This window comes from Monodelphis domestica, chromosome 5, assembly GCF_027887165.1.
Source record: "Monodelphis domestica isolate mMonDom1 chromosome 5, mMonDom1.pri, whole genome shotgun sequence".
Taxonomy (NCBI): domain Eukaryota; kingdom Metazoa; phylum Chordata; class Mammalia; order Didelphimorphia; family Didelphidae; genus Monodelphis; species Monodelphis domestica.
In genome coordinates, this window is record NC_077231.1 from 192,805,011 (window position 1) to 192,817,642 (window position 12,632).

At 32.4% G+C, this 12,632-nt stretch overlaps 1 protein-coding gene across 10 annotated transcripts in view; it reads right to left on the reverse strand.

Annotated features, from left to right (window-relative positions):
- CADPS2 (calcium dependent secretion activator 2) overlaps positions 1–12,632 on the reverse strand; it is a 758,482-nt gene that overhangs the window by 584,176 nt on the left and 161,674 nt on the right. For all 10 annotated transcript variants that reach the window (XM_056799641.1, XM_007504220.2, XM_056799643.1 and 7 more), the window contains exon 2: positions 1,434–1,547. In XM_056799641.1, coding sequence (XP_056655619.1) covers positions 1,434–1,547 — 114 coding nt within the window. The remainder of the gene's footprint in view (positions 1–1,433; positions 1,548–12,632) is intronic.

The following is a 12,632-nucleotide window of genomic DNA, read 5'->3' on the forward strand; positions in this document are numbered from 1 at the left end:
TCTCATGCAGCTTGTGGTCTGGAGGCATCTTCATGGTGTCTTTTCCAAACAGTTCAGTCCCTACTAGTTATTTTTACAACAAGAAACAAAACTGTGCTGACTTTATATCATCTAATATATCAAAAACACAATCTCTGCATTGAGAACAACACAAGCAAAATTTTTTACCCTTTCTAAAAGGAATAATTCTCAAAAGTAAATGTAGGATTACTAGAAGAAAAATAAGAAAGTTTTTTTAACAATCTAGAATTTTCTTTTTTTTTTCCTTTTTTTTTAATATATTTTATTTGGTCATTTCCAAGCATTATTCGTTAAAGACATAGATCATTTTCTTTTCCTCCCCCCCTCACCCCCCATAGCCGACGCGTAAGTCCACTGGGCATTAGATGTTTTCTTGAACAATCTAGAATTTTCTAAGAAGACTTGAATTAGCAAAAAAGAAACTGAAAAGTAATGTTCAATGTAACCTTGAAAAAATTTCAATTTATTAATATTTCAGCAACAATTAAAATAAGAAAATATCTAAGGTCCTAAGAAAGCAAAATCAAACATATTTTTAAATAAAAAGAGATTCGTTTTGCCTTAATAATAATTCTAAGTAAAATTATGGTTGGTATAATTTTCTAAAACTACCAAGGTAAATGAGATTAATTTATGAACAAATTACAAATATTTACACCTTTTAAAGAACTCAAATCATCATACATAAATTGTTTGGTTTAGTTTGGCATGTAAATTGTTGTAGGATGAATTCCAAAATGATGAAATGCCATAAAGGAGAATAAGAAGAGGTTAATTTCTAATTAGGGAGAAAGAAGAATAGCTTATAAAAAGGCAATCTTTAAAATCATTATGCATATTTAGCTTTAGGGCTTAAAAATCATGAAGATATACATAGGGAGATGGGGGAAGAATATAGAGTTGATTTCAAATTTTAAATCAACATATGCTAATCTAAAGAGTGATAAGATAGGGTTTATTATATTATTCCTTTACAATAAAGATGTATGCAATTTATCCCCTCAAAATTATGTATTGGCTTAAAATAATAACTTACTATGTGAACCTTGATTAAATAGCATGATTTACGCATGTGGACCCAAAGATGAAGCTATATCAATCACTGTTAATTTTTTTCTCCCAACCATTTCCCTCTCCCTTACTCCCTCAAATGATTAACCATTAATTCTATTTCTTTCCTAATCAGACTATGGAATTAAAGTCTGCCACTTGGAGAATCTTAACAAAATGTTTTGAGGAAATAAGTTTATTGCTACATTTTTACCTAATCAGTAGAAGCATATCATCTTAAATTTACTTTCTTTTGCAAGGAAACAAGGACTTTTGGATTAAAAATCTATATATTGACTAGTAATGAAAAGGCTTTACAAAAACTCCAACAGAAAATAATATAAACAAGATATTTCACTTACTTCATAATAACTGCGAACTGCATTACAAAATGCTTCATCTGCAACAATTTGGGTTTCTCCATTGAGGAAGGCCAAAAATCGTTCTTTTAATATCTGCAACTGTTGTTTATTAAGCTGTGAAAATGAAGGGAGGAGAAAATTAGCTGCTAAAATCAAATGTGAAGATAAAATAGTTTAATATAGGGTTAATTTTACAAATAGAATAACAAGGTAATATGGAAGTTGATAAAGGAAAATAAAAATTGCTCCATTCCCTTCATTTTTTTTTGGTTCAATTTAAAATATTTATAGCATTACCCTACAAAACAGTATTTTATATTACAAAAGTATATCTGTTATAAAACTATTTCACATCTTATCATAGTATCTCTTAAACTATGTCAAAAGTTCTGAAAAGGTAGTTTACATATTCTGAGTTTAAAATGCTTATAAGTCTTCAAATAGATTAAAAATATTTAATGATTACCTATGATATTAAATCTAGAAATGAAGTTTTTTAAATTTGGATGCCTGGATTTCTTTTATGTGACATGCCATTTTCGAATGTTGAAAGATTTAAGAATCTTAAAGCAATCCATTCACTTGTACTTTAAGTACAATGCACAAATATCAAGTGAGAAATGATCAACTATAACAAAATATGATTTTTAAAAGCTCTGGTATCACGAACTGAAATGAACTTTGAAAGTGTGTGTCAAAAAATCCTGGAATGCAAGCTTTTAGCTCCTTCCTTAAGAAAGAAACTGGACTTGGGTCTCTTCCATGTAAAATGAGCAGACTAAACTTCCCGTTTTCAAATATACGTTTTGAAATAATTCTATAGAAATCAGTCATGGCCAATGACAACCCTCATATGAATGAGGAGGTGCACTGTCAATAAAAAGGCAAGTGTTCGGTGGAATGAGGAAAATAGAATAATTATTCTTTCATAGAGAATTCTGTGCAGTTCTAGGCTCTACAACACAGAGAAATATATGAGTTTGGAGATAGCTCACTTGCCACAAAAATGATTAAGGTTTGGAAAATAAAATTTATGTGGAAAAGCTACAGGAAGCTGTATGAATCAGCCCAGGAAGGATGACTATACAAAATCAATTTATATCTATGTACAAAAATCTTATTAAAATTCTATTCAAATATGATGTTCTATATTATGGGATACAACTTCTTTCAGAAGATGCATTTCTAAAGGAACTGAACAGACAAGGCAGTTTATAAAGAAGGCATTGCTAGCAGAAACAGGATGATAAAAAGTGTTCTATTCTACACAGATTAGTTTAAACAAGCTCTAAGCTCAGCATAGAAGAAAGACAACTATTTCACTCTTGTACTAAAGTTAGTTCACTATTTTTTTTTTTTTGTGAGGATGGAGAGAGATGCAGACACCTGTCTAGGCTCAATGAAACATTGGATTTCATTATTTTTTTCTCCTTCATAAGGAATCACGGGCTTTGGTACTAGAAAAGCAAAACTGTCTGTCTTTAATTGATTCAAATAGCCTAAAAATAGAATATAAATTAATTGTGGCCAAGAGACAATAACTGGATGCTGAGGGACAAACAGATTACATTACTTTGATGTTAATCTGATGCAAACAATCGGAATAATATCGTCAGAAAAAGTTTGGACTCTGCCTTATTCATAACCAGTGAAAAGTAGAAACACTGACAATTAGTGAGAAATGGTGAATTAAATTAATAAATTAACTTAGTGAAATAGAGTAATAAAATCTTAGAGCTTGAGTCATTTCACAGATTCTGAAACTGATATCCAATTTGATCCAGTTTGAACTTAATTCATCATATGTTTATTGAGGACTTATAGTGTGTAAAACTGATAATCACTGGGGGAATTATCAATTTTTTAAGACTCAGTTCTTGCCTTTAATTCTTTTGTGTAGTATTTATGGTTGGTAATATTTTGTAGGGAGCTGGGTAGCAAAATGGACAGAGTGTGAGGTCTGAAGTCAGGAAGATTCATCATCATGAGTTCATATCTGGCCTCAGTTGTATAACTCCAGGCAAATCACTTATCTATCAGTCTCAGTTTCTTCATCTCTGAAATGAGCTAGAGAAGGAAATGGAAAACCACTCCAATATCTCTGCCAAGAAAAGCCCAAATAAGATTACAAAGAGGTGGACACAACTGAAAACTAGTTTGTAGCCCATTCATTCCCTTGTTAATGCTCTCAATTTCACCTTGAGTGATCCTAAAATTTAATTATTTGGAGAAGGGTGATTATTCCCTCGGTGCGATTCTCTAGAGATGGAGAGGTCCCTAAGATGATCCTTTTGGAAATGACATTGCTGGCTGTATCTAGTCTTAGAGCACTGGTTCTATTCTCAACGTCTGATGGGATCTGTGACCTCACCCTTGTGGATTTTTCACTATAATCCTACAAATCAGGATTCATTCATGCCTGTAAATTCTCTGGTTCTCTTCGCTGACATTCTGTCATGAGTTCCCTACAGAGTCCAACCAATGTCCTGAGAGAACCTTCAACCCTCTTCCTTCACATCCAAATGATACCAGAGACAGTCTTTCTATGACATACCCCTTTGGTTCCAGGAGCAGCCCATCTTTTAAATTGTACATTTCTTTGGCTCATTCAAGGCATGTCTTCTGTTCACCTCTACATTGCTTTTTAGAGCTCTTATTCCCCACATTTTTCATTCAGTTCTGCAATGGTAAATGATGGCATCTCCTATGGAATATCATTTGCAAAGACTGCCTGTTCCCTGCTAATACTTTAATCAAGGCTGCTTTCAAAGCATATGCAAAGTTGTATCTTAAAAACTTGTTTTAGAGGGAACAGTGTTCTCTCATCAGGAGCTAGAGGCCTTCTCCACTTCGTTTTCTTAGAAGATGGTCAGACTTTTTTCATATATTTATTACCTTCTCCTCCTTTAGATATCTTGGGAATTGATGTCTCGATGCCTTAAAACTGAATAATCTACAGCACAGAACTGTTCTGTGTATATTTAATTGGTTGAGTCAAACTCTTTTTGCCAACTTTGTTTTCTGATCTGACATTTCTACTTTTTCTATAAGCAAATATCCAGGACTGTAAGAGTAGATAGAGTACACTCGTAGGGGCTCACATATATTTGATGGCAAAAATAATTTGATATATTAGTATATATGTTTTTCAATACTGTGCCTTGTATTTGTTCTTTTCATAGAATCCTTCAATGCCCAATGGCATGACTTTATTTAGTTGGGTTTCTTATAGGGGCATGTTAGATTTCTGATAAATTTTCACTAGGAACATTTATATTCTGAAAAATCAATAAATGCTATAAATTACATTGGATTTATTGACTTTCTAATTGGCTAGACTTAATAAAGTGATAGAAGTATATGTAAATAATATAGATTAAATTTAAAAGCATGTTATATTACATTTTTCATAAAGCTTTTGTTAAACACACTTGATTTCTTCCCAAAACTTCTTTAAAAAAATATATATATATATTTAACCTTTGCCTTGGGTCTTAGGATCAATACTGTGTATTGCTTCCAAGGCAGAAGAGTGGTAAGGGCTAGGCAAGGGGGGTTAAGGGACTTGCCCAGGGGCATACAGCTAGGAAGTATCTGAGGGCAGATTTGAACCCAGGACTTCCTGTCTCTAGGCCTGGCTGTCAATCCACTGAGCCACCTAGCTGCCCCCTAAAATATATTCTCCTACCGTTCTTTTCACTGACCCACGAGATATTCCTGTTCTTGTGGTTAAGACTTTGCAAAGCCCAAAAAAATTCACAAAAGAAGTCAGTGGGGAAAAAAGTAGTATTAAACATCAAAACTAAATATAACTATTGCTAAAACTTTTCAGAAAAATATTATGATATTAATGACAGTATAACTGGAACTAGGGATCAAATGTAGGAACCACTAAAATTATTTGCTGAAATAAATTCTATTATATTCTCTCAGGATCCTTGAAAATGGCAAAGTCATGACCTGTTCAATCAATTCCTAAAACCTGATTTAGGGTTCTTAGCTATTATTCTTTCTGGCAACAAAACAATGATAAATTGATCTCTAAATATTACTTCTAGGTAATCTGAAGATTTTACTGGATAGCTTTAACTGAGACATTCATTCTTTAAACAATTTTCTTTTCTCTGAAGAACATTTTAAAATTATTTGTATTTAATATCTATTGAAATTTCTAACCTTTACAGTTTCTTCAAAGCTTTAATAGCTTTAAACTCTACTATTTTGAACACTGATTACTACTCTTTGGGTACCACCATTCAACAAGTTATGAATATACCTAATTTTAGTCTAGTCCCTAAATCTTTTCATCTTTTCAACAAGATCATCTTAAGATACCTGGTCAAAAGTTTATTTTATTTTATTTTATTAATTAATTAAGAGTATTTTCCCAGGATTATAAAAATCATGTTCTTTTCCTTCCCCCCAAACCCACCTCCCAGAGTCAAATCACAATTCCACTGGGTTTACTTGTGTCATTGGTCAAGAGCTATTTCCATATTATTGATATTTGCACTAGGGTGATCATTTAGGGTTTATAACTCCAATCGTACCCCCCATTGCCTGATCAAAAGTTTTACTACAATCCAAGTAACCTATGTCTATCACATTACCTTCATTTACCAATTTGGTAATCCTGTAAACAAGGTTAGTTAGGCATGCATTGTTAATGTGAACATCACTTTCTTTTCTAAATGTTCATTAGTTATCCTTTTAATAGATTTTAACCAAGTTCAATGGCCAATAATTTTCAGGATCCATTGTCTTTTTTAAAAATAAAAACAGAATAACATTTACATTTATTCTACCTCACTCACTAGTTCTCATCATCTCATCTACCTGTGAAGAAGTCCTATCACTTCTTTGATCTTCCTATTTTGGCCTACTATAGATTTCTGTAATTCTTAGCTTTCCTCATTTATTTTTCAGATCATTCTCAGTCTTGGCACTGTTGTCAATGCTCTAATAGGGGCATTCTATACATTTATTTACTCTTTTACTTTCCTTCTTTTTCTGTCCATTTCAATTTAAAATCTAATTTGGTTGATAGGTCTTTCTAATCCATCCCCCCAACCCCACCCCTTTTCTCTTCAACAAAATTGTGTTTCTTCACTATTTGTTTTCAATTTTCATTCTTGAGAGAATCTCATCACACCTCATCTTACTTCTCTTCAGACTATCTTTCAGTGGGTTTTCTCAGTCTCTCCTATGAACCTTCTGAAAACTATTCTTGTGAAGGTTAGGATTTATGTCAGACTATTACTAATTTTTTCTTTTCTTCAATCAAGTCTTGAATGGAATAGTCATTTGTCCTTTAAGCTCTCAACTTCCACTCCACCAAAATCAGTCCTTTTTTTAGTGTGAATCATATCAGATTTATTTTAATGAATCTTTTAAAAAAGTATTAGCTTTCCTGCTTTGAGGTGAGAGAACTTAGAACACATTCAGAAACTTACATTTCCCCCCACTACTATTTTTTTATTGTGCCACTATGTTAACCTTGTGATCTTTTCTTGGATTCCCCACCTATTTCATGTTCCAGGTCAGGTGATCATAATATTCTCCAATGACAATATCTCCTATATCTCCTGTTTCTTGTTTAGCTGATCTTTGCACAAATTCTGTCCATGATTATTTCCTCTTCTTCTTTAATTTCTTTAAACAAATCTTTCCCCCCCAATAGACAACAATAAAGGCCTTTCTCTTTATTTTTGCTGTTTATTTTAAATAAAGTATAGATTTTCCAATCCACGCTCCAGTTTTGGGTCCCAACTATGGGGAAAATAAGAACCATAATAATTTTGCAACATCTAAATGAATTAAGAATGAAGAAATCTCTCAACTATCTGGTGGCCCAACATTAGAAAGTTTCCAAATAATTTGCAAGGACAAAATCAAGCAGGTGGTCACAGCCACTGTAATAATATTACTTGCTATCCTTGTATAGAAGACCCTGCAGTTCTGACTAGAAGGACTTCTTTCACAAAATAAAAGTATATTGTCTATTCTCTTTGTCTCCCACCTGCACATGAACAGAAAATGTTTTCTTATTTCAATAATAAATTCTGCTAATTGCATTCAAAATACTCTCCTTTTCTATTTTAGTTGATTTTTATTTTCATCTTTACTCCATCCTCTTCTGTGAAATGCTGTACTTATCTCTAAGGTGCTATAGAATGTTGTTGACTGATTGTGTACTCTAAGCAGACTTGAAAAGTTATAAAAATCAAATCTGTGCACTAGAAAGCTGAATCTATTGGTGACAGCAACATTCCTTGAGTTGTTTGTAAATCTCTTTGTTTTCACTTTGGTCACTTATCTTTGAACCATAGTCAATGGACTGCCATTAAAAGATATGCTCCACTTAAGAAGTCTGGAGAACTCCTCATCAAAATCCAGCTAGTCTCACTTTACTTATGATATCAAGTTACCTTCTTTAATTAGTATTTCTAGTTAATCTAGGTAATTGATCGTCTTTTTTTATATCTGTGCATAAACATCAAAGAAAAGGGATATTCAATCTCTAAGATTCTTATAAATTCCTTGGGTTTGGTTTCCTATGTTTGACCCACAACCAATGGACCACCATCAAAAAATATTCTACTCCTAAGAAGTCAAGAGAATTTCTCAACAAAATCTAACAAGTCTCAGTTGTAATTAAGATATTACATATAACTCCATTAATTAAGATTTCTTGTTTACCCTACTGATTTGATCATCCTTTTTTACATTTTTGCATAAACATCATTGGGAATGTAATTTTTGCTGTTTCTTTTCTTGGCTGTGGGAGCTACTGTTTGTCTAGAATTATCTAATCTCAATTTAGGTCTTCACCACACTATGAAAAACTTTCTATTCATCTTTTATTAATTCTCTATCACATTCTCACAAATGCTTCTTCAAAGCCTCTCTTCTCTCCTCAGGGCAGCTATAAGATTTCTTTACCCCTCTTTTCCTCTTTACCACAGAAGGCATAAGTTAATTTACTGAAAAAATCTGAGCATGGAGCGTTCCCTCTTCTCTCCAGCTTTAACATTCAAATCCCCTTAATACCATTACTCTCTAAAATCTTTTTTATCTTCTCTTCTAACTTTTATCTATTTATTTATCTGAAAAAGGGGTGACCTTCTTCTTGCAAGAGAAAATTTCTCTACTTGTACACTTTATCCCATTCCTTCCAGTCTCTCCTGGATGCTGACTCTTATCTTTCAAACATTATTTCCATTACATCCTTAAATCTTTCCACTACTAATGACAAGTTGAGTTATTCACAATGCCCTGTATATAGCACAATACCTTGTACATATTGGGTGTTTAAGAAACATCGAATTGAAAATATATCTGCTTCAATGCCTAACATCCTGACTGTGACACTGTATCCTTAATCTTTAGTGGCATTTTTTTTCCTTTTCTTTGTAAACTACTGCATCCCTAATATCTAACAGTGCCCTGTCCTAGGCAAATATTTGCTGAATAAGTGAAGGTGTGAATAAAATCAAATGAAATTCAGAGACTTTTTGTTTGACATCTGTGTGTATGGTTTTCAGAGGAATAATTGCAGTAGACAGTGGTGATTACTAAAGTAGAAGTCAAGAGGCCTCAATTTTAATCCCTGTTTTGGCATTCACTCAGTGTGAAAATTTAAGTCATTTAAACTCTTGAGGCTTCTTTTCCTCCTTAAAACGAAGGAGTTAGTTCATATTATGTCCAAAGTTTCTTCAAATTATGAAGTTCTACAGTTCTAAGATCTGTCCTTACTTCCCCCAGAAATTGGGACAGGATTGATGTCATAAATATAATTATGTAAGGCTATGTACATTTTTCATGTATTTGGATGTTCAATATTTATAATGTGATGATATATTTCATATTAGATAATGAAAAATTAGAACACAATTATAATTAAAATGATGTTTAGTAACCAAACCTTTAAAAATATTTTACAATAAGTAAAATATTACATTAAGATATATAAAATTATACGGACAATATTAAACTTTTAATTATAGAAACAATTCTAGAGTTATTTGAAAGGGCATCTTCACCTTTCAAAAATGGCCACAATACAATCTAATTTAAAGCTAACATTGTAGACATATTTACATTATCACCATCAAAGTAATCATGGGATTTAAGCTAATTAAAGTCCTCATTAAGATCAACATTAAAGGAACTAAACACATCATCTGTGTGACTTGAGTATTTGCCTTCAATTTTTCTTACTAAAAGCAATCTTGTTTTGTGTCTAGAATATTACTGATAAGTAAAGGTAAATGTTTAACATATTTATTCAACAGATAAGCTTAAAAATGGGGAATATGGAAATGCTTATTGAAATTACTTTAAGATCCCAAGATCCTTTTTTTTCATTTAATAATTTTCCAATTAAATTTCAAAACAATTGTAAACTTTCATTTTTAAAAAAAACATCTTGAGTTCCAAATTCTTTTCTTCCTAACCGCCCCCCTCTCCCATCCTGAAGACTCAGCAGGAGCTTCAAGAGTTCTTAGCGCTGAGACAAAGGTAATGATATTGGTCAACTGGTCAAAAAGAGATTACAGGGGATCTTTTGATGGCATCTAGTTTGCTAGTGCTGATTGACAATTCTTTTGTGTATAAACACTTCTGGGTTGCACTCCCAAAGTTGAGGAATTCTTATGGCTAGTTACATAGGAACTTGGGTCTTGATTCTAAGTTCTAAGTCAGAGGAATAATAGTTTGTATTTGTGGCAGCAAGAGAATAGGGACCCTTCCTGAGTAAACACCAGAGAACAAAAAAGTAGAGCAATGACCACATCTCTCCCCAAATCACACCATGGTGGAAGCACCAAAAAAAAACTTGTATACCCCCAGAACTAGCTTCAAAAATGGCATGAAAAAGCCTAAAGTTTGGGATATTGTCTGCCTACAGAAAAATTGTCAATCACAAACCCCTGCAAAAAGCTTTTCCCTAACTTTATAATTCTTCACTACCCCTAGGAAAGCAGAGCCCAATAGTTAAAAGTCAAGGAATAGGATAAAAAATAAGCAAACAAGAAAAATGGAAATTGACCATAATAAGATACCAGGGTGGCAAAGGAGACAAAGACACAAACTCAAAAGAAGAAAAGTGTTAAAACATTAGCAAGCAAAGCATCAAATAAGAAATTTAACTGTAAACAAGCCCAGAAAGAAATGCTAGAATGGTAGAAAGGATATGGGTGGTAAAGGAAAATTTGGGAAAGGAAATAGTGATGCAAGAAAATGTTTATAAAAAAGATAATTAACAGCTTGGTAAAAGAGACACACAAAAATACTAAAGAAAATAACACTCTAAAAAGCAAAATTAGCTTAATGGTAAAAAGGAGGCCCAACGATTCACTTAAGAAAAGAACTTTATAAAAAACAGACTTGACCAATTTGGGGCGGGGTACAAAAGGTCATTGATAAAAATAATTCCTTAAAAATTAGAATCAAGTAGGTGAAACTTAATTACTATATGGGACATCAAGAAACAATAAACAAAGTCAAAAGAATGAAAATATAGAAGAATACATAAAGTATCTAATTGGGGAAAAAAAACAAATTTCCTGGAAAATAGATTCAGGAAAGAGCATTTAAGAATTATTGAGCTACCTGAAATCCATGATAAAAGAGAACATATACATCATATTTTAAGAAAAAGTAAAGGAAAACTGCTCTGATATCTTAGATCCAGAGTGAAATAAAATAGGCATTGAAAGAATCCACCTTCTGAAAGAAATCCCAAAATGTCAGGAATATTTTATAGCCAAATTCCAGAACTACCATATCAAGGAGAAAATACTATAAGCAGCTAGAAGAAAACCTATTTTTTCTTTTTTTTAATTTTATTTAATTGATTAATTTAGAGCATTTTTCCAGTATTGCAATGATCCAGGACCATTCTGAAGGACTTATGAGAAAGAACACTATCTGCAGTCAGAGGAAAATCTGTGGAAGTAGAAACAGAAGAAAAACAACTGCTTGATCACATGTGTCAATGGGGATATGATTGGGGTTATAAACCCTAAATGATCACCCTAGTGCATACATCAATAATATTGTGGAAAAACTATTTAAATATCGTGGAGCCACAGTCTGTATATCATATAAAATTTAGCAGTGTCTAGGTTAAAGGAGCAGAGAGCTTGGAACATGGCATTTTAGAAGACAAAGAAGCTAGGATTACAATTAAGAATAGCCTGGCCAGAAAAACTGAGTATTTTCTTCAGGGGAAAAAAGGAAATTTAATGAAATAGAAGACTTGGAAGCATTCCTGATGAATATAAAATCAGACAACTGAACACAGACTCAAGAGAAATATAGAAAAGTAAACATGAAAGAAAAAAACAAAAGTAATTCAATAATGTTAAATTCTTTATATTCCTATTGGGGAATATGATACATGCAATTCCTAATAATTTTATTTATCATTATTAGGGCAGATGGAAGGAGTCTAAATAGACTAGGTGAACTGATTGTGTTGGTTTAATAAAGGGTGCTATACCCAAGGATATATTATCAAAAATTTAACAGAAAGTTTCTTTCATAAAGGACTCTTTTCTCAAATACATATAGGGAACTGAGTCAAATGTACAAAAATAAGTTGATAAATTGTCAGAGGATATTAATTGGCAGTTTTTAGAAGAAGTCAAAGTTCTCTTTAATATTATGGAAAATTTCTCTAAATCCCTATTAAAGAAACATAAATTAAAGTAATTCTGAGGTACTACCTCACGCCATCAGAAATGACATATGCTGAAGGAAAATTGGTACAATAATAAACTGTTGGTAGAGTTCTAGGAATCACTAGGTTTGAAAACTGTTCACACCCTTTCAGACTCAGCTATACCTACACAAGGTCTGCATCCAAGAGATGAAAGAAAAATAGAGAAGACTTGTAGTGGGAAAGACCTGGAATTTGAGATGATGCCCATCAATTGGGCATCAACAAGTCATGGCACATGGCTATGATAATATACTAATGTACTATATGAAATAATGAAATGATTTCAGAAAAACATGGGAAGACATATATGAACTGATACAAAATGAAGTGAGGAGTTTTAGGGGATTACTGCACAGAGGAACAACAATGTTGTAATGGCGATCAACTGCTAAAGATTTAGCTACTCTGGTCAATACAAAGATCCAAGATACTGAAGATCATTTAAATGACCCATGATGAAAAATTATATCCAC